This window comes from Phalacrocorax carbo, chromosome 6, assembly GCF_963921805.1.
Source record: "Phalacrocorax carbo chromosome 6, bPhaCar2.1, whole genome shotgun sequence".
NCBI classification, from domain to species: domain Eukaryota; kingdom Metazoa; phylum Chordata; class Aves; order Suliformes; family Phalacrocoracidae; genus Phalacrocorax; species Phalacrocorax carbo.
In genome coordinates this window covers 31,039,275-31,064,437 of record NC_087518.1, presented here as the reverse complement: position 1 = coordinate 31,064,437, position 25,163 = coordinate 31,039,275, and the positions used below count along the sequence as shown (strand labels likewise).

The 25,163-nt window shown below is 40.9% G+C and overlaps 1 protein-coding gene across 12 annotated transcripts in view; it reads left to right on the top strand.

The window, feature by feature from the left end:
* RC3H1 (ring finger and CCCH-type domains 1) overlaps positions 1-25,163 on the top strand; it is a 71,943-nt gene that overhangs the window by 22,142 nt on the left and 24,638 nt on the right. For 10 of the 12 annotated variants that reach the window (XM_064454425.1, XM_064454424.1, XM_064454423.1 and 7 more), the window contains exons 2-9: positions 1,493-1,860; positions 10,012-10,132; positions 11,465-11,704; positions 12,849-13,024; positions 13,805-14,005; positions 15,161-15,293; positions 18,230-18,348; positions 20,310-20,422. In XM_064454425.1, the coding sequence (XP_064310495.1) occupies positions 1,630-1,860; positions 10,012-10,132; positions 11,465-11,704; positions 12,849-13,024; positions 13,805-14,005; positions 15,161-15,293; positions 18,230-18,348; positions 20,310-20,422 (1,334 nt within the window). In that variant the 5' untranslated portion in view covers positions 1,493-1,629. Of the gene's footprint in view, positions 1-969; positions 1,042-1,492; positions 1,861-10,011; positions 10,133-11,464; positions 11,705-12,848; positions 13,025-13,804; positions 14,006-15,160; positions 15,294-18,229; positions 18,349-20,309; positions 20,423-25,163 lie in introns of those variants that run through there. The other 2 variants (XM_064454415.1, XM_064454420.1) reach the window with 2 other exon arrangements.

Below are 25,163 nucleotides of genomic sequence, written 5' to 3'. Positions count from 1 at the left end.
CTGGGCTGTACAAGTCCTAACTTGAAGTTTCTCTCTTTGCCTTTTCTTAGAGTTGAGATTTTAATTTTGATGGGTTTTTTTAGCTAAGATTTGATAAAAGGTTGCCATTTTGCTGACATAAGAACTTTCTATCTGAACAGATATTAGCAAGCAAGTGCACGCTCCTTGGTATGAAACCTAAGCCAGTGGTGCGTGGGAAAGAAAAACTAACACATCTGAACAGTTGGGGTGGATATTTTAGTTGTTGTTTTGCTGGTTGATTTAGAAAAATCTGTTTGCTAGGAAATCTGTGTGACCTGTACTGTTTTTTGCTAACTCAAAGTATGGCAGACATCAGAAATATTTTTATTATCAGTTTTCCTTTTGATAAAGTGATATGGAAAGAATCATTATCAGTCTAATCTTATATTTCTTCTCATGTGGAGTTCTGTTTTTATTTTTTTTTGTCCCATAGGGATGCCTTATTTTCCATTCCCTTATAATTAGTAACATTTGATCCTTTTAGCATTTTGATTCAAAAGTGCCAAGTAATAAAGACCTCCCAGGTTCTTCTCTACTGTTGAGTTTCAGTGTAATCTCTAAATGCATTAAAAACTTTACTTTCTGTGTCAATATAATCTCTAGGTAGGCAATTAATGATATCAGTCAGGGTTAGAAAAAGGTCCTTGAGAAACAGTTGTTGCTCTTCTACTCCAAAGTGACTTCTAGAACTTTTCTTCCTGTTCTTTGAGGGATGGTGGTGGGCAGACCGAGGGCAAGTTATCAATGCTGAATTTTACCCAATAATGCATGGAGATTCCCAGGTTGACTGAGACGTGACGGGATTAGTCCGTGTGGTACCATGCAGCTCTGTACAGATCAGCTTGGGTGAAGGTGCTTTGTACGTAGCATTACCTAGCACTGTGCGTGAGCTGTATTGCATGCAGACAGTGTCTGACTGTATCCTGAGCCACTCATCCATTTCTTCTTAGGCTATGGCAGCCAGATGTTTCTGCGGAGTCATTGTGTGCTGATCCAGAGACCACTGAACTTGGAAGAAAGGTTGCTTGTGATAGAGGTTTTGAATGAAGCCTTGTCTAAGCAAAATTGTTTAAAGCTCACAATGAATACTGTAAAAATTGTTTTAGTGGAATAAGCACAACAGCCCTCCAAAAATTCTTTTTTAAATTCAGATCTAGTTGATGTTAATTAGCTCATTTGTAAAGAAAAGAGAACACAAAAATCTAAAAGCTAATTAGTCTTATAACTTCAATGAGATAGTTATCTGTCTTGACTTTTAAAGCTGCATAACAGCAGAAAGAGTTTTAAGAGGCTTTTCCAGTGCCAAAGATGAGGTGGAATTAAAGCAAGTCATGACTCAGTCCTCTACTTAATGTCAGAACTGCACTCCTTGTTCAGCAATATCTCTACAAGTGGTATTTACCTAGCACAAAGGATTTCACGTGCCTGTTCCAGCAGAGAATGCTAACTTTCTGTTTCTGTTTTCTTTTAGGTTATGTTTCACACTATGTGCTGACTGTCTGTACTTACAGAAGATATTTAAAAACAAACAGACTTTTTCTTCAAAGATTTTGATTCCAGTGGAATCTGTGCTTTAGTTTTTTGTCCTGTCAATTAACTCCTGAAGCAATGCCTGTACAAGCTCCACAATGGACGGATTTTCTCTCCTGCCCGATTTGCACACAGACTTTTGATGAAACAATCCGGAAGCCCATCAGCTTGGGTTGCGGCCACACTGTCTGCAAGATGTGCCTCAACAAGCTCCACCGTAAGGCATGCCCTTTTGACCAGACCACTATCAATACAGACATTGAACTCCTTCCTGTGAACTCAGCCTTGCTGCAACTAGTGGGTGCTCAGGTATCAGTACTTTTTTCAAAAAAACATCTATTTCTGTGTTTTCCTTCTTTCTTTTAGGAGGACAAGTTGTGAATAAAGAATATGACTATGTTAATGGTGTGTAGAGTAGACACCTACCTTTTTGTAGACTGACTTTGACAAATACAGGTTTTAGACCTTTGACATGCTGTAGTAGAGGTGCCTGGAACAACAGTTCAAATCTTGATTCTGCTGGCCACTGAATGCGATTTTTGCATTACATCTGATTTAGTGAAACGTTGGCTGTCACCAGAAAGGGTTGGTCTGTTCCCTTCTTTCTTCCCTAACTTGCATCTAGCCATGCTCTGCCAAAACATGAACAAAACATGAACTTATCTGGTGGGAAGCCATTCTTCTGTGGTAGGTTACTTGTTTTACCATACTCGCCCTACAGAGTTGTGATAGGTTGTCCCGAAAGCAGGAGGGGAGAGTAAGGGAAGTGGGGCAGACCTCTCTGGTAGCGGCCTTTATACTGCCATATGTTTAATTTGAAATTGTGCTCTGGAAGTGTAACTTCCTCTGCTGACATGTTAATCTAAATCTGTATTAGGTGAGTGGGGGAGCCTGCCCGAGAGTCCCCTTTCTGCTGTAATGGGTACCTGAGGTCAGCTGAGCCAGTGATCTGATGGGCACGAGTACTCCAGGGGCACTGGTACTGATGGCAGCCCAAGGAAAGGAGCAGGGATTTGTGGAAAGCAGGATCGCCCTATTCAGTTGCAGCACAGGCTTAAATTGGCATGAGCTTGTCATGGTTAGGTTGTGGGTAGTTTCCTGTGATCCATACCTCCCAAGACTGGACAGGTTTGTTGACTTGGGGAGAGGAGGGACAATCATGCCTAACTTACGGGTTAGGAAAAAAAATATAGATTGGATGCAGTTATCATAGACAGGTTACGGTTTTCCTTTGTTCTGCTTCTGTGTCTGGGCTCAGCAAAGTTGGAGGCAGGAGAAAATTCAATGAGATCTACAGTTGAGGGAAAAGGCAAGAGCTATGTTTTGGAGGAAGTTAAACACATGTGGAAGGAACAAATATGCTCTTATACTTGTTACTAGGTACTGGGATCTAAGGACCCAAAAGTGCTTTTGTCACTTCTTTTCTTCGTTAGGTTTATTAAGTAATATGGCTAATTTGCTGCTGTTCTTTTGCAGTGTATGGCATAGAAGTTATATCAGAAGTTTTAAAATTGAGTCGTGTTTCTGGCTGTATTAAGTGACTCATCCTGCTCTGCAGGAGAGGGCGATGAGACTGCGTGCTACCATTTCTGTGATATGTGTATGCCCCCATCTTTGAAGAGCTTCCAAGCAGTGTGAAATCTGTGGGTGATGCCATAAATAAATATTATGATTCTCTTTCTCCCTTATCTTCTTCCTTCCTCTCTGGAGTTTCTAGAATAGTTCCAGCTGTATCCTAATGTCCACATTTATGATAAAAGTCTTTTCCTCCTGCGTTTTTTCTGGTTGTTTTGTGTGCATTTGTTAAGCTTTTTGAGAAGCTGTGTGATACCTATTACCTTTATCTTTGCCTGAATTAAAATTTCCATAAAAAGATCCTCTGGAATGGAATGGAAAATCACCCTGCCCCTGTTACAAGTAACTGCGAATTTTCTTCTGGTTTTGCCAGTTAGCCAACCAGAGTTTCCTCATCTGTATGTGCATGAGGTATGAAGAAGGAGGAGTGGCTTTATGATGGTATTATATTTGTCTTGAGAGCGCTCTGAACTCCAGCTTCAGACTTTGAACTAATGGCATAATTTTTGCGCTCCTTTTTATATCTTAAATTTTTATGCGATCAGGATTCATAGGACCTTGTTTCAAATGCCACCAAAAGAGACAGTATTCCCTTCCCGCTTATTTGCCACTTGTGCCTGTATGTGTGCTGCTCGCTGTGTTCCGATACCTAGACAATAATTGGTGATTTTAGCTGGGTTTTTATTACTGACAAATTTACCCCTTAAGAGAAATTTGCACACCACACCGGCCCCCCCTCACCCCCCCCCCTCCCCCCCCCCCAAAATTTCTGAGCATGGGAATGAAATCAGCATACAGTATAACTCACCCTCCTTTCTCCCCTTCCTGGCACCTGTTGTAGTGTTTACCAGACTATGGAGTACTAGAAAGTACTCTGCTGTGAAGGACCAGGAAACAGTTGCTATTTTCCACTGGTCTCTCGAAGGCCATTTTTTAATCGTTTTACAGAAAAACACTTGGTTAAGGACAAAAAAAAAAAAAAAAGTAGTACTTTAGAGAAACTACAGTAATTTTGAACTCTGACCTGTTAAGAAGGTGAGTTCCCTTTGGTACATGTCAACCAAAATGACCTGTGAGCAGCAAGCCAGCTTACGGAGCATGAGTAGTACCAACAACTTCTATGAAACAAAGCCCGTTTTCTTGTTCCACTTCTTAGTTTAGTTTCAGGAGGGTGTATGAGTCATTAATATCCCCTAATCTCCAACAAACCCTTGTACACCGTAACCTGAGTCCATGGAGATGTGTAATACTTTATTTTTAAATTATAAATTAAAAAAAAACAACCAACAAGGTTTCATTTTAGAAGGAAATACAGTGTAACACAATTAAAGCTTCTATCTGGGAGGGCGAAGGAACAGTTTGTTCTTCTCCCTTTGGGGAGGCTTCTAAGAAGTTCACACATTTATAAGTGTTAAGTGCTTTTTTGCTGGAGGCAGAGGAGGAGACCGGTCAGTTTGAAGAAACAAATCTATTCTGCTGTGACTGGCAGCAAGGATAGGATTCCAGGGCAAGTCACGTTGGTTGGCTTTCTTTGAGGAGGCACAAGGGGTGAAATAAGCAGGACTGTACTTCTGAGGACAATGTACTAAATTTGTCACACAGGCACCTGGGGAAGCAGTAACCTGTTTGTCTGACAATAGAATTATCTCTCTGTGTAGGTTTTGTCACTTTAATGGTGAAAAGAGTTGGTTTCTTACTTGAATTACAGACTGTTTCTCAGTTTTCCTTCTCCCCACCCCTTTCCAAAAATGAAACCTGTTGGCCAGGTTACAGCCACCCTTGATGTCAAAATTAGCTGTTGCAGAGACTCACATCTCTGCTGCCCACCTGTAGCATGGTACACATCAATAGTGGTTACAGAGTCTGTTCTGGAAGGCAGTGGTCAGGCAATTTAGCCCATGTATAGATAAGTTCAGCTGCATAAGATGATGGCAGTGAGAAGGGATTGTAAGGGGAAGGTGAGAGTTTTTATTCCTGAGACATCTGGAAATAGCTGAGCACCTAAGCAGGAGCTCAGTGTATTGTGAGGGAAGGGAGGCACAATGGCCTTGAACACAAATCAAAAAGGCATTCGTGGGATACCTTGCTTTTTAAACCTCTCAGGTAAAGACGACCCTTAAGCTAGTTTTATGGGAATGAGGTTTTGAATTTTAACTATTCAGGCATCCACATATTACTCACTACGTGCAACCATTTCAGACATTCACCAGGCCGGTGTTTTGAAGGTGCATAATCACGGATTTGTCATCTAACCTCTTCCCTCCTGTTAACACATGAAACACCAGTGTACACGTTCCAAACAGGTGACTAAGTGGCAGAAATTCCTGTGGTGCTTTAACTTCTTTCATAGTCTCCTGCTGGACATGAGAAATACAGTTGTTCTCATTAGGCAATGGAATCATCTATGTGAGGAGAGGATGGGTGGAGTGATCTTAACTCTCAGCCCTTTCAAAAGGGGAAGATTACAGTTGTAGAGAGATTAGTGGCACATTTGATAATGTTGTATTGTAACTTTTAGTGAAATGAGGTGCCACAAAAGAGGAATTATCTGTGAAGAAGTTCTCCTTAGTGCAGATTCTTGAGGAACTGAAGACAGTAGGGTTTGGGTCTTGTTTGGGTTTCTGGGTTGGTTTTTTTTTTTGGCAGAAAGCAAATGATCTGTTCATGGGGCAGGGGGGACAGGGAGGGGAACATGGAGGGGAAACAGTTTTCAAAACAGACAGAAAGGGGTTTGGTCTGCTCCAGATATTCTCCTTCTGTGCAATTAGATGCCTAATGGTAATTAGTGACAACTCAAGCTGACATCCTTCATCAAATTACACTTAAATCACCAATTCAAAATCACTTCTTGTTATGATGTGACACTTCAAGAATTTTATTCTGGTCCCCTTCCTCATGCTGTCACAACCTGCCTCTTCCCACAGCCACAAGTAGCCATGCTGATGGGCGGCATTCCACTGCTGGAATACTCGCATTCATTGCTAAGGCAGATGCATGCAAAATGATCACAAATTTAAAGTACTTAAACATCTGAGGTTATTTTTCCTCTCTTGTTCTAGTCCCCCTTGGGAGGTGTTTATTATGTGAATATATTTGCAGTGAAAACTGTGATAAGGGTGTGGTGTCTGAGAGAACAGAACATTGAATGAGGATGAAAGTAATGAACTCGCTCTACAGGGCATCTATTTTGAGACTCTCAAAAGGTGTTGTGAACAAAAGTGACCACAGGGTCCTGCATGCTATTGAAAGGCTATTTTGCAAAGGGGAAGCGAAAATGCGTTGGAGTTGAATTATTTCTCAGTTGTCCCTCAGCAATTCTGTGACAGAACCAAAATCAAAATTCAGATCTCCTGTGACTTTTATGAATCACATCTTTACCATTTTAATCTTTACCATTTTAATCTTTACCATTTTAATCTTTACCATTTTAATCTTTACCATTTTAATCTTTACCATTTTAATCTTTACCATTTTAATCTTTACCATTTTAATCTTTACCATTTTAATCTTTACCATTTTAATCTTTACCATTTTAATCTTTACCATTTTAATCTTTACCATTTTAATCTTTACCATTTTAATCTTTACCATTTTAATCTTTACCATTTTAATCTTTACCATTTTAATCTTTACCATTTTAATCTTTACCATTTTAATCTTTACCATTTTAATCTTTACCATTTTAATCTTTACCATTTTAATCTTTACCATTTTAATCTTTACCATTTTAATCTTTACCATTTTAATCTTTACCATTTTAATCTTTACCATTTTAATCTTTACCATTTTAATCTTTACCATTTTAATCTTTACCATTTTAATCTTTACCATTTTAATCTTTACCATTTTAATCTTTACCATTTTAATCTTTACCATTTTAATCTTTACCATTTTAATCTTTACCATTTTAATCTTTACCATTTTAATCTTTACCATTTTAATCTTTACCATTTTAATCTTTACCATTTTAATCTTTACCATTTTAATCTTTACCATTTTAATCTTTACCATTTTAATCTTTACCATTTTAATCTTTACCATTTTAATCTTTACCATTTTAATCTTTACCATTTTAATCTTGCTTTTATAATCATTCTAATACTGAAATATTTCTTTTAAAATGTCTTGGAAGTGCATTTAATAGAACGAGCAGAAGGGCAAATTCTTTCTAAGTTTTACCGTGAGATGCATCATGAGTGAAGATCAAGTGTGCGGGGGGAGAAATACATTCTCTTTTCTTGAAGACTCCTGAAACCACAAAATACACGTCTTGTTTTATTGTTCAGTAGAACACTTGCTCCGGCTTAGATGAAAGTTAAGCTCTTTTGGGCTCATTTTGCAAACAGTACAGTGTGCAAGGCTTTTAGTTTCACATTGAAGCTTCACTTGCAAAGAGAAGAAGTGGGAATGATATGCAGATGCAGTGTTGAATAGGCTGATTAACTTTTGGAAGTTTTTCTATGCCAGCTTTTTCCTGGGGGAGGGGGAAGCTTTCTGTTAGTTGCCTAGACAGTCTGTGTGTCTCGCTGGTAGAGTTGTGCTGTGTATGGCATTCCAAACTGCTGCTGTGAATGTGTGCTAAACCTACCTTAATTCAAGATCAAAATCCAGGGCTGAACACGGCTTCCTGTCCCGTGTCTGTTCCAAGCCCTCTTTGCTGGGTGTTGGAATGCTGTGCTTATATTTCAGGTTGTCGCCAGTGCTGGACTGAATGCTTGCAGAAGTATATAGGAATTTGCACAAAATATACTAGTGGAGTAAAGAGGGCAGAGACTCTGTAGTCTCTGTCTTGGCAGAAATGCATGAGATGTGTGTTGTTTGATCAATAAGCCAGTTCTGCTTGTATAACTTCCCAGACAGAAGCAGACTGCTAAAATGGTAGTGGCTTTGAAAAAGAGGTGGAGTATTCTGTTAACATGAAAGCAAATATTGAAGGCGTTAATATGTGTTTCCCAAATCCAGAGAAACTAGCCAGCTAAGGCTGTTGCTGTTGCAGCAGTTATGACTGACCACTGTAAGATACGGTTGCAAAAACTTCTGCTGAAAGCTTTCTTGTTTACAGGCAAAATAACAAACCAAAAAAAACCCCACCCAAAACAACAAAAAATCAAACAAACCCCCAAACCAAAACACCCCAAACAAAACACCCCATCCCCCAAATTAAAACAAAAAAAAACCCCAAAACTTCAAGTTAACTGCAGTCTGTGAAAAGCATGGAGGCTAACCTTGCTGTCTTGGTGTGATTAAACTTGGTTTTGTTTTTCCCTTAAATAGGGATAAAAGGGGAAGTGTCCAATCCAGGCTGTCTTGGTGATGATAGTTTTGGGGTGGTATCAGCTCTCTTAATTGCAGCTGATACATTAAACTCAGGGGCTTTTTTGTCGTCACCTGCAAAAGCAAGAGTTATATAGCTATTAACTTTTTATTTCTCAATGCGTGTCAAATGAGCAACTCGGCACACACAGCTGTCTGAGCCTGTAGAATTGTGATCATATGATCGAAACAGATTACTTTCTATTAAAATTGACAGGAAAGCTCCTGTCCATGTTAGTAGTGGCAACCATATATGCATGTGTGTATGTGTAGATATATACACACACTGCTTCTATTTGCTGCCGCCATCATAATGCTACTCTTTACATGGCTAGGTTGCACATGAAGGATAGCAGGTTTGTAGCTGTCTTTAACTCAAGCATTAAAGGCTTATGCTTTTAGATTGAGGGCCTGGGTTGGTTCCTGTAAGCAGCTATGTGGGATTAGTGTGCTGTTATTGCCTGAGGGATAGTGATTGACTTGGAAATAAAAATTGAAGTCTGAGATCTGTTTACACTTCAGTAGCATATGCAAAAAGTGCTTGTGTTTAGTCTGAGAAATTCCAGTTCTCTATACTATCATATATTGAGTTGATTGCTGAATAGTGATGTTGAAAACCATTAGCATAGTGCTATACTGCACCCCCAGATTTGTTTAAAGCTTTAAGAATTTAACTAGAAGAAAACAAAACCCAAATTCTAAATGGGGGGGGGGGGGGAGGGGGAGGGGAGGGGTGGTGCAACATTCCTTTGAAAAATCCTGGTTGCTGGTGAAAGCCTGTATGAAGAAATAAATGCCATGACAACACAAATGCCAAACCACCAAACAACAGCCCGCCGCGCCCCCCCCCCCCCCCCAAAAAAAAAACAAAAACAAAAACCAACAAAACCACACCACAACAACACACAAAACAAACCCCAAACCAAGAACGTAACTGTCCTGTGTTGTCAGATTAATACTTGCAGTTGTGTTCACATGCACTGCACAGGACAACTTCGTCTTGCTGCTTGATAATTAGGTCTAGTCAGAATATGTTCCAAGGGTGTCCTAGTATATTTGCTGCTAAGTCTTTCTCCCACTAATCTGAATAGGGCTGATCACTTGTCCCTGGATGATTTTAGAGCTGTGAGGCCCTAGATGTGAATCTGTACTTACCTGCAAGCCAGTTTTTGTCTGATTTGTTCTGGTTGTTTTGGGTTTTTTTTTGGCAGAGCTAGGTTTGGGTATGTCTCGTATGTGTGTTATTTCAGCCAAAGTTTTACAGTTAAGAAATGTGTTTCTCATGTAATAGATTTTGTTACGAAATAAGGCTTCTGCTTCTCTTTCCTGTCAGCCACTAAATAAAAGAAATCATAAGTAGTCTATATTTTTGTCTTCATTTTTACTGATTTTTTTTTTAAAGCTATTTCTTCATTAAACAAGCGGAAAAAAATGCTTACTAATGTAAAAGAATATCAAGCATTTCCTGTTTTGTTCCCCTTCTGTGTTTAACAAGCTTGATGTGGTGTTTGTAAGCATGACCACCACTGATTTATGCATATTCATTGTAGATATACATGTCATCTTTTTTAGGTTCCTGAGCAGCAGCCGATTACTTTATGTAGTGGAGCTGAAGATACCAAGCATTATGAGGAGGGCAAGAAATGCGTGGAAGAATTAGCATTGTACCTCAAACCACTCAGCAGTGCGAGAGGTAGTTGATGTATTCTTTCTTTTGAAAATGAAAGCTGGAAACAAATGAGATGCAGAACAGTCCAGATTATTACTGTTTGAAAAATTAATATAAGCCTAGTTTAAAAACAAATTGAAACAAATTTCCTGAGCATTAAGGTTATGTCTTCACAGAGGTGTGGGGAGTGAGGTGGTGGGGTGGAATTTAAAGGCATTGTGTCAAAAACAATACTGAGAAAAGGATGAGGTATTTGGTATTACTATAGTGGTATAGTAAGTTGAGACAAACTTTGTAAGTTGAGTTGATCTCTGCAGACTAAGTAAATATAGATAATTCTGTGGTGTTGGAGGTTTTTTGCATTCTGCTTTGCTTTGAGATAACTGGAGTAATGCAGCTTGTTTGTGGAGGAGGAATAAACTGAAATGAGAATGTTACTGAATATAGGATATATAAGAGAAATGAGTTATACTCTGCAAGATCTTACACAAGATCTGGGTCAATCTGAGGAATTTAAATTGAGCAAAGCTGCACTGGGCTCAAGAGTATGGATTTTATCTATATTACATGTGGTGGACTTGGAAAATCTGTCAACCCAGGCAGTAGAGGCGAGCATTATGTTTTCGAAACCAAATTTTTACAAAAAGCTGTCTCAAGCTTTTCCAACTAGTACAGTGTGATAGCAGTATCGCTCTGAGTAGTAGTGGCCCAGTGAACAAGCTCCTCTGTGCTGTAGAACAAACTCAGTATGGCAGCCATATGTCTAGTGAGTCACTTGTTCCTTTAACCCGTTTTCAAGTGGCTCCCAGCACATTTGCGTATCATTTTTTGCACAAAATTAAACACCACCCAAGCGGTTTTGAACTCAGCTGTAAGTTCAGTTTGGCTAGCCCAAAGCCCTGGAGATGTCAGATGGAGGTAAGAAACTAAATGCCTTGTGAAAACAGCCAGATGGTCAAAGGAGGCAGTGATCCTTGAAACCCATGAATAAGGGAGGCACTGCAGCATGATCCTACCCTTGAGGAGTCACTTGGGAATCCATATGGGAGGGTGCAAGACAGACTTCCAACATGGGGAGAGAATTTATTAGAAGTTCCACCTTCTTAAAGAGCCAAATCAGTCAATCACAAGACTTAAACCTGTGGGAAAGCTGACTCTCAGGAACTGTTTGCTTTTAATGCAGAGTAAAACAAACTGACAAAAATGAACTTCTGATATGCCTTCTCTAGTGTTCTGTTTAACAAAGTGAACATCAGGAGAACTAGGTATGCACTTCTACAGTACAGTGGTTGAAGGCTGACATAAGAAGAGATATGAGGTAGTTTACCTTTTTTTCTGCTTCACTTTGTTTTGAAGGTGTGGGTCTTAACAGTACTACTCAGAGTGTGCTAAGTCGTCCCATGCAAAGGAAACTTGTGACATTAGTTCATTGCCAGCTAGTGGAGGAAGAAGGGCGGATCAGAGCCATGCGTGCAGCACGGTCGCTGGGTGAAAGAACAGTCACAGAGCTCATTCTTCAGCACCAAAATCCTCAGCAGCTCTCTTCTAACCTCTGGGCTGCAGTGAGAGCCAGAGGGTGCCAGTTCCTTGGACCAGGTAGGTAACATCACAGTACTACTGTACTAGAAGCAATTTAGAATTGAGGATTGATAAATGGGTGTCAAATTGCCTGAGTGATTTTTATTAGACAGTGGCTTCATTTGTTAATAGTAGGTCTTCAGAATTAATGATCTACCTATTGGGCTGCTGTCATGGACTTTCTCACATTTTTAGTGCTTTTGCAAGTCTTCTGTAAAATTCAGAATAATGTATGTCCTTTTCATGTGATAAGATAAAATGGGAACTGGTTTCTCACTTGCTATTCTTTAAAGAAGTAAGGCCCTTCTAGAAAAAATACAGTTATTGGAAGTGACTGGTCATGGCTTCTTTTCCTGCTCCAGGGTAATAAACATACAAAACAGTCATGGGGGGAGAGTTGTTACATTTGGGATGTGTGTTTATGCATTTTTAAAAAGTCACATACTTAGAAGTTAAATTCCATTTCATAGAATATTAAAACAATCAGTTTGCTTAAAAAAAAAGTCTTGTTACTGAAAACATAGACCTCACTTGTTGAGGGCCAACAAAAATAATGCCTCAAAATATGAAGCCAATGTCTTAAAATAAGGGAAAAAAATAAAGATGATTTTTCCCACTGAAACAAATGAAGGAAGACTAACTTTGGGATGCTAACTTTTGCACCACTGCAGGGGAGAGAGGGGCTTGATACCTAGCAAAATATACAGTGCTGCAGCACCTAATTTATTCGTGCGGGCACCAATTTCTCTTTTACCTGCATGGGAACCAACCCTGCCCTTCCTCAGCCTGTCAGCTTTTTCTGCTGGGATAGGTGTGGGACATAGATAATACACTTTGAAAACTCTTATATTAATAATAGAGTGATGTATAGACAGGAATGAAGAAGTCTTCCTATCATCTGATACCCAATATAAAGCAAATAATAATACAAAAATTAAAAGTCTTATTTCCCTCATCACAGTCTGGGAATCTGGAAGTATTTCTTCCTCTTTTCCCTCCCTTCTTTCTCAGCTCCCTTTCCTGTCTGTGGGTTTGTGTGTGTGTGTTGGAGGGGTTATAGCTGGTTTCCCAGTTGTAGGGAAACAAGAAATGGTGTAGAAATCTTTCTTGGTCTCCTCTCATATTTTGCCTCTTTCTTTGCGTTTCCCCCCCCCGCCACCAGCAATGCAAGAGGAGGCTTTAAAGCTGGTTCTACTGGCTCTGGAAGATGGATCTGCTTTGTCACGAAAGGTCTTGGTTCTCTTTGTGGTTCAGAGGCTGGAGCCACGATTTCCTCAGGCTTCTAAAACTAGCATTGGGCATGTTGTCCAGCTTCTTTACAGAGCCTCGTGCTTCAAGGTATGAAGAAGGTTCTGCTTGGAGGTTTCATAATGCTACAAAAACTACTGTTTTTCTTTTCCATTTTCATTGTCCTGTAACATTAAACGTGCCTAAAAATTTGTGTAGTTGTATAAAGTATTATTCTAAGTCCCATGTGTGTTTGGCGAGTTTTGTTGTACAGCTGTGATGGACGGGCGCAGGCTAGGTTTTGACTCTGATCAGGTTTAATAGATGCACAGTAACAAAACCTGTATGTAAGGCAGCATAACTTACCTCCTTAGAAGAGGCTTAGAGATGAAAAATCTCCAGTTCTGGTAACTGAGTGGTGGTGTGGTTAGAAACAAAGAAATATGAGGCTTTTGGGTATCGGAGCTGTATAAAAAGAACTTAAGCTGCTTGTTTTACTTTACAGTATTTAATGGTCCATTCCTAGGTGCTCAACTTATGCTATTCACTTTTGCTAAATAAAGAGCAAAATGCTTTGTTGCTGCTAATTGTACCTGCAAACAAAAGTCCTTGATTGGAGAAGTAAGGTGGATGCTGTAAAGTTGTTTGGGAAGCATGACACTTCTACCAATGTCTGGGTTAGAGTCTGAATAAATTATGTTTGGTATCCATTTCATAGTGGTTCCAGTTTATGAAGAGTGTGTTATTTTAGTAGGAACTAGTGTTCACTGCATAGTATCTTGGCTCGGGAGGAATAACTTAATTGCTGACTGAAGATTTCAATTGTCTTGGACTCTACATAATCTCTGGCCTGTCCTGCTTAATTGTATTTGGTTTGTTTCTCCCCACTAGGTGACAAAGCGAGATGAGGATTCTTCCCTGATGCAGCTGAAGGAGGAATTTCGGACGTACGAAGCTCTGAGAAGGGAACATGATTCCCAGATAGTTCAAATTGCTATGGAAGCAGGTTTACGCATTGCGCCAGATCAGTGGTCTTCACTGTTATACGGAGACCAGTCTCATAAATCCCACATGCAGTCTATTATTGACAAGGTAAAGCCACCTGAAATCAGCCTAGCCTATCTTGTTTGCAACTGCAGTAGGTTTAGATAGTTATAACATGAATTTACAAATTGTGCTTATGCATACTCACCTTACCCATTAATTATTTGCCCTGTTATTTCAAAACCCGTTATAGCCTCAATAATTAGAATATGTATTTGTAACCTAATGAATCTTGCTCCCTCTGGCATCCTGCCATCTCTTTCTACTTTACTTATTTCTGCAGATGGGAAGCCACAAAGGTTAGCTGCACAGCTGGGATGTCTCCTTTCTGAACAGTTGGTAACTGTCAATGTAGTAACACAGGTTAATGGTTCATGTTTCCAGACGGGAAGCTAGTGCATAAGCCGAAATAAAATTAGTCCCCTATTCTATACCTGAAGTAAATAAATGAGAGGGAAGCATATTACTTAAATAAAACTACTTGACCTTTGGAAATGTCCAGATCTCTCTTTGTTTAGAGGGAACATAGGATAAATGGGCTTTTAAATTAGGGGACTCAACATGCTAGTGCCAAAACTAGGTGGGGTTGTTGAATGGTTACAAAAGCTGTGAAACAATTGCTTTGGCTGCTGTGCAGGAGGATTAGCTTCGAGATTGGTCTGCTGTCTATTTATGCGTTTGCCCACCTTTTCAGGTGTCCTGCCAGACATCCCCGAAGGATGTAGGTAGAATTAAAGGATTTTAAACACTGAAGTTGTGTGATGTTAGTAAATGGAACATTGCTAGCTATCTTTATCCTTCAATTGTCTTTCTCTTTATTATCTACTGTATTCATTTTAAAGCAGGATGCAAACCTGGTGGTTCAGGGATTGGAGATACTATGCTCTTCAGAAATCTAGATTAAATGGTTTCTAGTATTCTGTATGGTTTTTTTTCTGGGTACCAGCAAAACACAATACATTACGTTGCTAGAAGTAATACCAGCCTTTGTCTATTTAGAGTGGTATTTTAACCTGCAGTGTCAAAGAATAGTGTGTTCTTAATGCCGGAGAAGGAATTCAATAGAAGGTGCTGAAATGTGCTTGTGTGAAAAACATTTTACTCCAGTTCTGGAAGACAGCTCTTGTGAGCTTGCGGAGCAACCTTCAGAAAGCATGAGGGTTTTTTTCCCCGTAGAAAGTTAATTATTATAATTTTTTTAAGTTGCAGACACCGGCCTCGTTTGCACAGAGTGTTCAAGAATTAACTATTGCTCTTCAGAGGACTGGAGATCCAGCTAACCTGAATCGTCTTCGACCTCACCTCGAGCTCCTGGCGAATATTGATCCCAGTCCAGGTGAGTCTAGATATTTTATAAAAACTGTTGACTTAGAGCTTATCAAGAGGAGCTTAACACTGTTGAAGGAATGAAAGCTGTTCAAGTAGAAGGAAACATCCTCTAACTCATAAACTTCAAGATTCTTCATAACGAGCCTGGGAACAGCAGTAACCTGTGTGGGGAACCGAACTGCTCTGAAGCTAAAATAGATTCAAAAATATGGCAGGAATAATTTTAGAACTTCTCTGAAGAGAGCTTCCTATTTGAGAGCACTGGGTGAGCATGGGTGAGGATGTTGAATACATACAATCCTGTGAGGTTACACAGTATGTACTTGATGCTGGGCAGTGCTAACTGGGGAAAGTGGCAGCAGTCTTATCTTCCTCCTTTTCCCTTTATTAGTACACATGCTTATATTTGAAACAGATTTGCAAAGCAACAGGAAGATTGAGAGAACCGCTTTGCTTAATGCAGAGCTTTAGCTGTCACTCTGACATCACAGAATCACAGAATGGTCGGGGTTGGAAGGGACCTCTGGAGATCATCTTGCCCAACCCCTTGCTTGAGCAGGCACACCCAGAACAGGGGGCACAGGAACACACCCAGGCGGGTTTTGAATATCTCCAGGAGACGAGACTCCACAGCCTCCCTGGGCAGCCTGTTCCGCTGCTCTGTCACCCTCACAGGAAAGAATTTTTTTCTCATGTTGAGCTGGAACTTCCTGTGTTTCAACTTGTGCCCATTGCCCCTTGTCCTGTATTTGGGCACCACTGGAAAGAGTCCAGTCCCATCCTCTTGACACCCACCCTTTAGATAGCTATAAGTATTGATGAGAGCCCCTTTCAGTCTTCTCTTCTCCAGACTGAACAAACCCTGGTCTCTCAGCCTTTCCTCGTAAGGGAGATGCTCCAGCCCCCTGATCGTCTTGGCAGCTCTCTGCTGGACTTGCTCAAGCAGTTCCCTGTCCTTCTTAAACTGGGGGGCCCAGAACTGGACACAGTACTCCAGATGTGGCCTCACTAGGGTGGAGTAGAGGGGGAGGATAACCTCCCTCGACCTGCTGGCCACATTCCTTTTAATGCAGCCCAGGACACTGTTGGCCTTGTTGGCCACAAGGGCACAGTGCTGGCTCAGGGTCAGCTTGCTGTCCACCAGCACTCCCAGGTCCTTCTCAGCAGAGCTGCTTTCCAGTAGGTCAAAACCCAAACTGTACTGGTGAATGAGGTTGTTCCTCCCCAGGTGCAGGACCTTACACTTGCTCTCGAGAGTATCTTGAAGAAATGATACCTTCTTCTCTCTCTAGTTCTTACAAACTAATTTACGTACAAACTAGGGGAAGTCTTCAAGAAAACACTTGGCAGATTAAGGATTTCCATTAACTTTTCTAAAAATTGTATGCCTTTGTTCTAGGAATTTTGTGTATTAGTTTTTCATCTGAGGTCTCTAGTCTGCAGGTGTTGCACTCGGAAGATGCTCTTAGATGCAGCTTAAAATCATAAGGCATCTTCTCTGTAAACAGTTTTGGATTACAAAGTAGAATTTCGATAGACTGAATAGACACAAGCTGGGCAGAAATCAGTCTAGACAAGAAAGATTTGTTGTCTTGGGGAATTTGTTTTTTTTCTTCTTAATATGTGATTCTGCAAAGGTGTGAAAGATGGTCTGGGAAGTGGAAGTTAGTTGGGAAGAACATCACTGGGAAATAAAATCTAAGCTGTTGACAGAGGAAAGATGAAAATTGTTGAAAAAGTCAGCAGCCCTGTGAGTATGGACCACCTGAGGGAGAAGGGAAGGGACAGAATGGATAGTGCTGTGGTTGAAGTTTTATACCCATTCCTATTTGTAAAATCAATATTAATATAAAAATAGTGTGAAAGCCTAAACTATCACTTCAGGAGATAAGAAGTTGTAGTTCTTACTTGCTTAAGCAAACAGAAACTTAACTTTCAAATGAGGACCAGTTGTACTTTACAGTTAGAGGAGGTGTCGTGCTTTCTTCCCAAATCTTTCATACTGTAACAAGTCAGGGACAAAACTGTGTGTGTACTGCAAATTTGTTAGCCAAAGACTGATACGCAAAGTGGAATTACAGCCTCGCTCAGTTTCATTAGGTGAGTCTGATCCTGATGTTTCTGTTCCGTGCTGTTGAGTTCCTTCCCTGCTGCTCTATAGGTATGTTGAAGTTCCTCTGAAAGAATTTAGTCCTTGTGAGCAGAATAGAATGTAACTGTGCTAAAGATCTTGAAAGGTGTTCAGTGAAGCACTTTGGGGTCCTATGTTTTGCAGCAGATTGTGTAGGCATGTGGTAGGAGTGTCATCTGCTGCAACAAATTATTAGGAAAGTAAATTGGCAAGAAAGAACAAGTGCGCCAATAGAGTTAAGACTGTACAATTTATTCACATTGCTGTATGTTAGATGCTGGTCTGATATGTAGATTGGCCTTGTCACATTTTTCCACGTGAGAGGCATCAATTTCAGTGACTGTGCCTGCGTGATCTAGGCCAGTGATGATGGTATTTGTACAGAATGATTTTACTTACGGTAATCTGAATGCAAAGAGGGATTTTCAGCCTGTGGGTTTGTTTGGTGGTTGGGTTTTTTTTGTTCCTTTCTCTCTGTTATGTGCAGAGTTTGTACAATGCATTTAATCTGAAGTCCTTGTGGGATATGAAAGTTCTGGTAAAAGGAAATAATTTGACATGATAATAATAGTCTTGCTGGCTCATTTAATATTTTATGTGGTTCAATCTCAAGTCTAGGTAGCTTTATTCTTTAAGTGGTATGTATCCCTGAATTAGGGTGCTGAATGCTCTTTATCTAATGGCGCACATTTCCAATAAAATCTTTTTGGCTGTCTAGTGAAGTTATGTGATACTGATGGTTTCTTTGTACATGGTTTTGGAAAATCCTCCTGACTATTCTCTTTATATTCTGTTTGCTGTCAATGCAATAGATGCTCCACCTCCGACATGGGAACAGCTGGAAAATGGACTAGTTGCTGTGAGGACTGTGGTTCATGGCTTAGTTGATTATATCCAGAATCACAGCAAGAAAGGAACAGATCAGCAACAGGTAAAAAAGCTAAATCATTTAGGAAATCCTTACCTCTAAATTTTATTGACTGTATCCAATAGTAGAGGTTTACTAACATCATCTGGAAAGATTTGGTTTGACAAGGAGCTGATTAAAAATACCACTGCTGAGTCATATTTATCAAAAAAGAAACAAGAAAGGCAAAACCCCAAAACAACACAACTTCCCTCCATTACCCTTTGCATTAATTTGTACAGCTCACTAGGATGAAAAGGAAACAGTCTGATCCTGTTGTAAGCTTAGGGAAATGAAAAAACAACCCTCCTGACAAGGGGGTGGGGAAGAGGAGCCAGGGTGATCTGTGGGAATTTTCTTGGGTTTGTTTTAACACGACACATTTGAGCCAGATGGCTTTGTGCTAATGAAATCATTCTTATACCTGTGCTTAACGGTCTGTAAGGTTTAAAGATTTTGGAAGACTTAGTGTGAAGGTGCAGTCCAAGTTCTTTAAGCAGAAATTTTTTTTCAGAAATGAAATGCTGCCAAATAATATATATTAGCTTGGCTTATAGTTATCACATGCTCCTTTGATCTCATTTTTTCATACAGCTAAGTTGATATAAATGCTAGCTGCTGCTGAAAGACAGAGCTGCCTATCACACATTCCCACTCCCTCCGTTACTTTGGCACTCATACTCTTGGAGAGCTGGTTTGGAGAGCTGAACTAGTAAAAGGATTATCTCTGCCAAAAAGAAAAGGGGGGGGCAAAATCAGAGTGAATTATTTCTGCTGTTCTACCTTTTTCCATTCACTGGAGTGCCTAATTAGCACTGCTACCAGCAAAATGAAAAGCAGTAGGAATACACAAGTGGAAATTGGGGTGGGAAAAACAGTGAGGGTTTTTGTTCTGGTGAGACCATCGCCTAGACCTGGTACATGCTGTGCCGCTTGGAAGGGAACCCAAAGCCTCCTAAGTGGGGAAGGGGACTTCTGCTGAGTATTGGGCAGTTTTTCTGGCTGGCAGCAGTGGCCAGCAGAGGGCTGTGCAGCTTGCTTACACCTTGCCTAAATCTGTTTTACACTACAGTAGATGGGGATGGGTGGGAAGTCAGTTTGCAGATGGTTTCTTATGGATTTACATCTGGCCGAGTTTATCACAAAGCAATGGTTTACTTTTTACAGACCTTTCCCTCAGTTGGAACTCTGATAGGGTATTTCTGCCTCTGATTTAATTCTGCCATAAAAACTGTAAGAACTTAAATGTCTTTGAGACCACCTCTGGCCTTCTGCCAACATTTATTTAGACAGACCGGCAAATGGGTGTACATGCAGACAGCAAGACTGCAGTAAGTCGTTGTTTCTCGGGAAACTTAAAAATACAGAAGACAACCCATACCATGCCAATCTGTGTAGGAGTAAGATTGCATTCTCAACTATTGATGGAAATAAGTGTCATAGATAGTTAAGAGATTTTCAGTCCAAAGGGGAGTAAAAGGGAGCCTGATGAAATTTAACTCCCAGAGAGATCAAAGGGTACTCAAGTGCCATTCTGAGCTAACAGAAAGCAAGGGAAAAGTAACCGGCTAAATTGTATTTATTTTCAATCTGCCACAAAGCTTGATGGATATTTGGCAATTTCTGATTAAGCATGGTTATTTTTTTTTCTAGCTGTGAATCAGTTTTGTCCGTTTAACTGTTTCCTGAAACGGTACAGCTGTGTTCCAATCAAACTCCAATCAGGAATTTGAATTTTTAAAAAAATCCTTAACCTGAGAGTGGCTAAGTTGTCAAAATATCTACTCTGAATCTATTAGTTCTGTAGGAGAACCAAACATGAATACTGCTCCAGTCATTTATTTCACAGTAGGTACTTCTGGAACATTTAAATGGAAGGAATTATCAGCAGTCAAACATCAGGCCTTTAACAAGAGGATACATTCAGCTCTTGGTTAAGTGCGCTTATATTCAGGTATCTCACCTGGTTTCTTTAACCTTGTCAGCCTCCTCAGCACAGCAAGTACAAGACATACATGTGCCGAGACATGAAACAGAGAGGAGGATGCCCCCGAGGGGCCAGCTGCACCTTTGCACATTCACAGGAGGAGCTAGAAAAGTAAGTGTACCTCTTAGGGTAGAAATCAGTCCAATCTTTGTTTCATCTTACCCATAAGACCTACTTATCGTATCTAGGAATGGGAGGAGGAGGCATAACTTGTCTGTGACATTAGCAAGAAATAATGTGAAAAACTTGTAACACTCATCTCTTAGGTTTTGGAACAGTTTGTCCTTAAATATAGGAGTATCATGCTTTTTTTCAGCAGTAATGCAGCTCTGAAAGTTTGAGGTTTACACAAGTGTTGTTTGAGATTTTGGAGATGGGCTGTTTTTCCTGTTTCTTCTTTAAGTGTGACTAAACATGCTGTTTGTCTGCACCCATTATGGTCATTTGTGTGTATTTCTCATCTTGCCTTTTTATTCAGGTGTGAGAAGTAGGTTGCTGGCAGTTTTCCAGATGTAGGTGTTCTCTTGTTCTTCTGTGCAGCTAGGGCATCCAGAGAGATGAAAATGAGCATTGCAGGTTTTCTTTCTGCAACAGTTATTCTCTGAAACTCTTAGGTTACTGCCTGTGCAATCTGTCAAAAACTGGTTAAAGCTATTGTTGAAGAGTTTAAAAAATGGTGGTCATGTGAAACCTGTAGTAAAAAAGTTCCATTCATTACAGACTTAGAGGTGACACCCAGTTATCCAAGAGCAAGCTGCTGATGTTCTGAAGGTGGTTATAATTTTTTTTTGAAAAGTAAAATGGATTATTTAAGAGTTAAATAAATACAGTGTATTTTATGCAGTATACGTAACTTCTTGTTTTTTGGGCTAAAATCATTCACTTATTTCAAGATAAGGCACTTTTTTAATCAGAAGAGAGCTCCAAAGATTTGGAAATGGTATGCGGTCTTTCCCTTTTTTTCCTTAAAAATCTAAAACTTGAAGCATTAATATGGCAGTTTGGCTGTATAGCCAGCATGTGGTGCATAGGCAAAACAGGAAGAAAAAAGAGCAGAGCACGTGGTATTAGAATTGCAAAGGCAGTTATTCAAATGAACAGAGAATAGGACTTTGATACTTGTGTTCTGCAGTTGGGGTTTTTCCCCTTTTGTCGTGGTGTTAAGAAAATGGAGATTGCTAATACTGGTTTGGACGGCTAACAAAGGTCATGCGTCAGTATTAGTGCCTCTGAACTGGTTGTTTATATCAAGGACTTTTGGTCAACTTTGTGGGTGGAAGAGGCCTATTTTATCCAGCTGGCTTGTATGCCTTAGTAATAACATTGTTGTGAAGCAAATGCTTGTCCTGCTTCAGGTTGCAGCAGTTTCTGTAGGTGGTTGGGGAACGTTGAGTTCTGATTCTTCCTTGTACCTTTTTATCTTTGCTTAATTCTTTTGAGTAGATATTGTATAATGTTCCTCCTTTTAAAAATGTTTACGATGAATAATAAGCATTGCTGTTGCTATGTAGTTCCCGTATCTCATGTATATTTTTAAGTTTTCAGGAAGGTTATGAGGAAGTACATGGTAATGCCTCAGATAAGCGAGACTAGATTCTAATTTGCTAAACAGCACCTGATTCCCCTCTTGGCAAGGGACAAAGACCCAGTGTGCATAGGGGAGTATTAGACTTTTTTAGATTATTTTTGTGTCCTGCACATGTGGAGACTGCAACAAAGATTCCTAAAATTGTGCAGAAAAATCCAGAGGGCAACACTATGCAACTTTTATTCTTTCCAAGTATTTTATCATGGAGGATGCTATATAAACTTCTCTTACCACCTTTGACTGAATGGATGTCTATACATGTGCACCTGTCTCTTGAGCATACTGTTGTGTTTTAGGCAAATGGGCAGGGATGGCCAGTCCTCCTCATCTTTTAAGTTGTGTGCAAGCCTTCAGAGAGTCAGGATCCATCAGACACTTCACCTCTAAGAAACCTGATGGGAGGCAGATGTCCAGAAGTAACTGGCAGGGAGAACGTAGCAGTGGTTTCCTAGCATCCTGCTGCTGCTTTGCAGGGAGAAACTAGTTTGGGTATTGAGCAGGATGCCACAGTAGACCTGGAAGTTCAGCCTGGAGAGCTCACTTTTGCCTGCCTCTGTGTTTCAGCTGGCTTGCATGGCTGACATGAGATGCCAGAACAACTTCTGAGCAGCATATGTTTAGAAGGCTGTAGTCTGTCCCTACTCAAATGCTGCTGCTGTGGTGATAGCCTGGTTTGTTTACTCCCTTTTAATGCCTTCTGAATGATGCCCACTGTCAACACTGCGTAGCTTGACTTTATAGTTTAAGTGGATAAAGACTAATCCAGCCAGGAAATTGAGGTTTTGAAGGAGAGTTAGGAAGGTGGCTAGAAGATAATCAATGAACTCTTCCAGATAAACAGCTCAATCACACTTTGTCTGATTCTATACTCAGTCACATCTAAAAACCAAAACAACCATAACTAAAACCGCCTTTTTGCCTCTGCATTGCTGTTACTGCTGTGCATGTGGGCAAACATAAAAATTAACTGAAGATTGAGTAATAGAGTATAATTGCCCCTTTTATTTTCCACAATAAAGTGTGTACCTTCCTAGTCTGTTACAATCTCACTTTGCTTGTTAGATATAATATGGAAGTGTTGGCTTCAACCCTGTTGAAACCTTCTTGCACAGGAAATAGCCTCGTGTTGCACAATATAAACAGCAGCAATGCTCAGGCCTACAAATATGCCCTTCCACTTGCATTCTGGTATCTAAACTAATGGCAGGATGGTTAGTGGAGGACCTTCGACTCTGGAATTTGCTCTCTTCACTGGTCCAGTACCATCAGTCTATTGATTTTTGTGGAACATGAGTGAAACATGAACATGTGGAACATGAGGCATGGTGGGTTGACTCTTACGATGGGAGTGCTCCAGTGGATGGCTATAAGCTCTTCAGAAGGGATAGGCAAGGAAGGAGAGGTGGTGGGGTGGCTCTGTATGTTAGGGAGTGCTTCAGTTGCGTAGAGCTCAGCGATTGTGATGATAAGGTCGAGTGCTTATGGGTAAGGATGAGGGGGAAGGCCAACAAGGCAGATATCCGGCTGGGAGTCTGTTATAGACCACTCCACCAGGATGAAGAGGTAGATGAAGTGTTCTACAAGGAACTGGTGGAAGTCTCACAGTCAGTTGCCCTTGTTCTAGTGGGGGACTTCAATTTACCAGATGTCTGCTGGAAATACAACACAGCAGAGAAGAAACAGTCTAGGAGGTTCCTGGAGTGTGTGGAAGACAACTTCCTGACATAGCTGGTAAGTGAGCCTACCAGGGGACATACCTTGCTTGACCTGCTGTTCACAAACAGAGAAGGACTGGTGGGAGGTGTGACAGTTGGAGGTCATCTTGGGCTTAGCAGCCATGATATGATTGGATTCTCAATTCTTGGTAAAGTAAGAAGGGGGGTCAACAGAACCACTACCAGGGACTTCCGGAGGGCATACTTTGGCCTGTTCAGGGTACTGGTTGGGAGTGTCCCTTACGAAGAAGTCCTGAAGGGCAAAGGAGTCCAGGAAGGCTGAGCTTTCTTCAAGAAAGAAGTCTTGAAGGTGCAGGAGCAGGCTGTCCCCAAGTGCCGCAAGACAAATCAGTGGGGAAGATCACCGGCCTGGCTGAACAGGGTGCTTTTGCTGGCACTCGGGGAAAAAAAGGAGAGTCTACCACATACAGAAGAAGGGGCAGGCAACTCAAGAAGAATACAGAGCTCTCATTAGGTCTTGCAGAGAGAAAATTAGACAAGTAAAAGCCCAGATAGAACTCAACCTGGCCACTGTTGTAAGGGAGAACAAAAAATGTTTTTACAAATACATTACAACAAAAAGAGAACCAAAGAGAATCTCTGTCCCCTCTGGATGTGAAGGGGAGCATTGCCACCAAGGATGAGGAAAAGGGTTAGGTACTAAATGCCTTCTTTGCCTCAGTCTTTAACCATCAGGCCAGTTATCTCCAGGGTATTCAGCCCCTTGAGCTGGAAGGCAGGGATGGGGAGCAGAATAAAACCCCCATAATCCAGGAGGAAGCAGTTTATGACCTGCTGAGCTACCTGGACACTTACAAGTCTCTGGGGCTGGATGGGATCCACCTGAGAGTACTTAGGGAGCTGGCAGAGGATCTTGCCAAGCCACTCTCCATCATTTATCAGCAGTCCTAGTTAACAGGGCAGGTCCTGGCTTGACTGGAGGCTTGCTGATGTGACACCCATCTACAAGAAGGGCTGGAAGGAGGATCTGGGTATCTGTACAGCCCTGTCAGTCTGACCTCGGTACCAGGGAAGACTATGGAGCAGTTCATGGTGAGTGAACTCACCAGCCAAGTGCAGGACAACCAGGGGATCAGGCCCAGCCAGCATGGGTTCATCAAAGGCAGGTCCTGCCTGACCAGCCTGATCTCCTTCTATGACCAGGTGACCCACCTAGTAGATGAGGGAAAGGTTGTGGATGTTTTCTGCCTGGAGTTCAGCAAAGTGTTTGACACTGTCTCCCATAGCATCCTCCTACAGAAGCCGGTGGCTCATGGCTTAGATGGGTGTAGTCTTCGCTGGGCAAAAAACTGGCTGGATGGCCGAGCCCAGAGGGTCGTGGTGAACAGAGCTAAATCCAGCTGGCAGCCGGTCACAAGTGGTGTTCCCCAAGGCTCAGTTTTGGGGCTAGTCTTGTTTAATATTTTTATCAATGATCTGGATGAGGGGATCGAATGCACCCTCAGTAAGTTTGCAGGTGACACCAGGTAGGGTGGGAGTGTTGATCTGCTTGAGGGTAGGAAGGCTCTACAGAGGGACCTGGACAGGC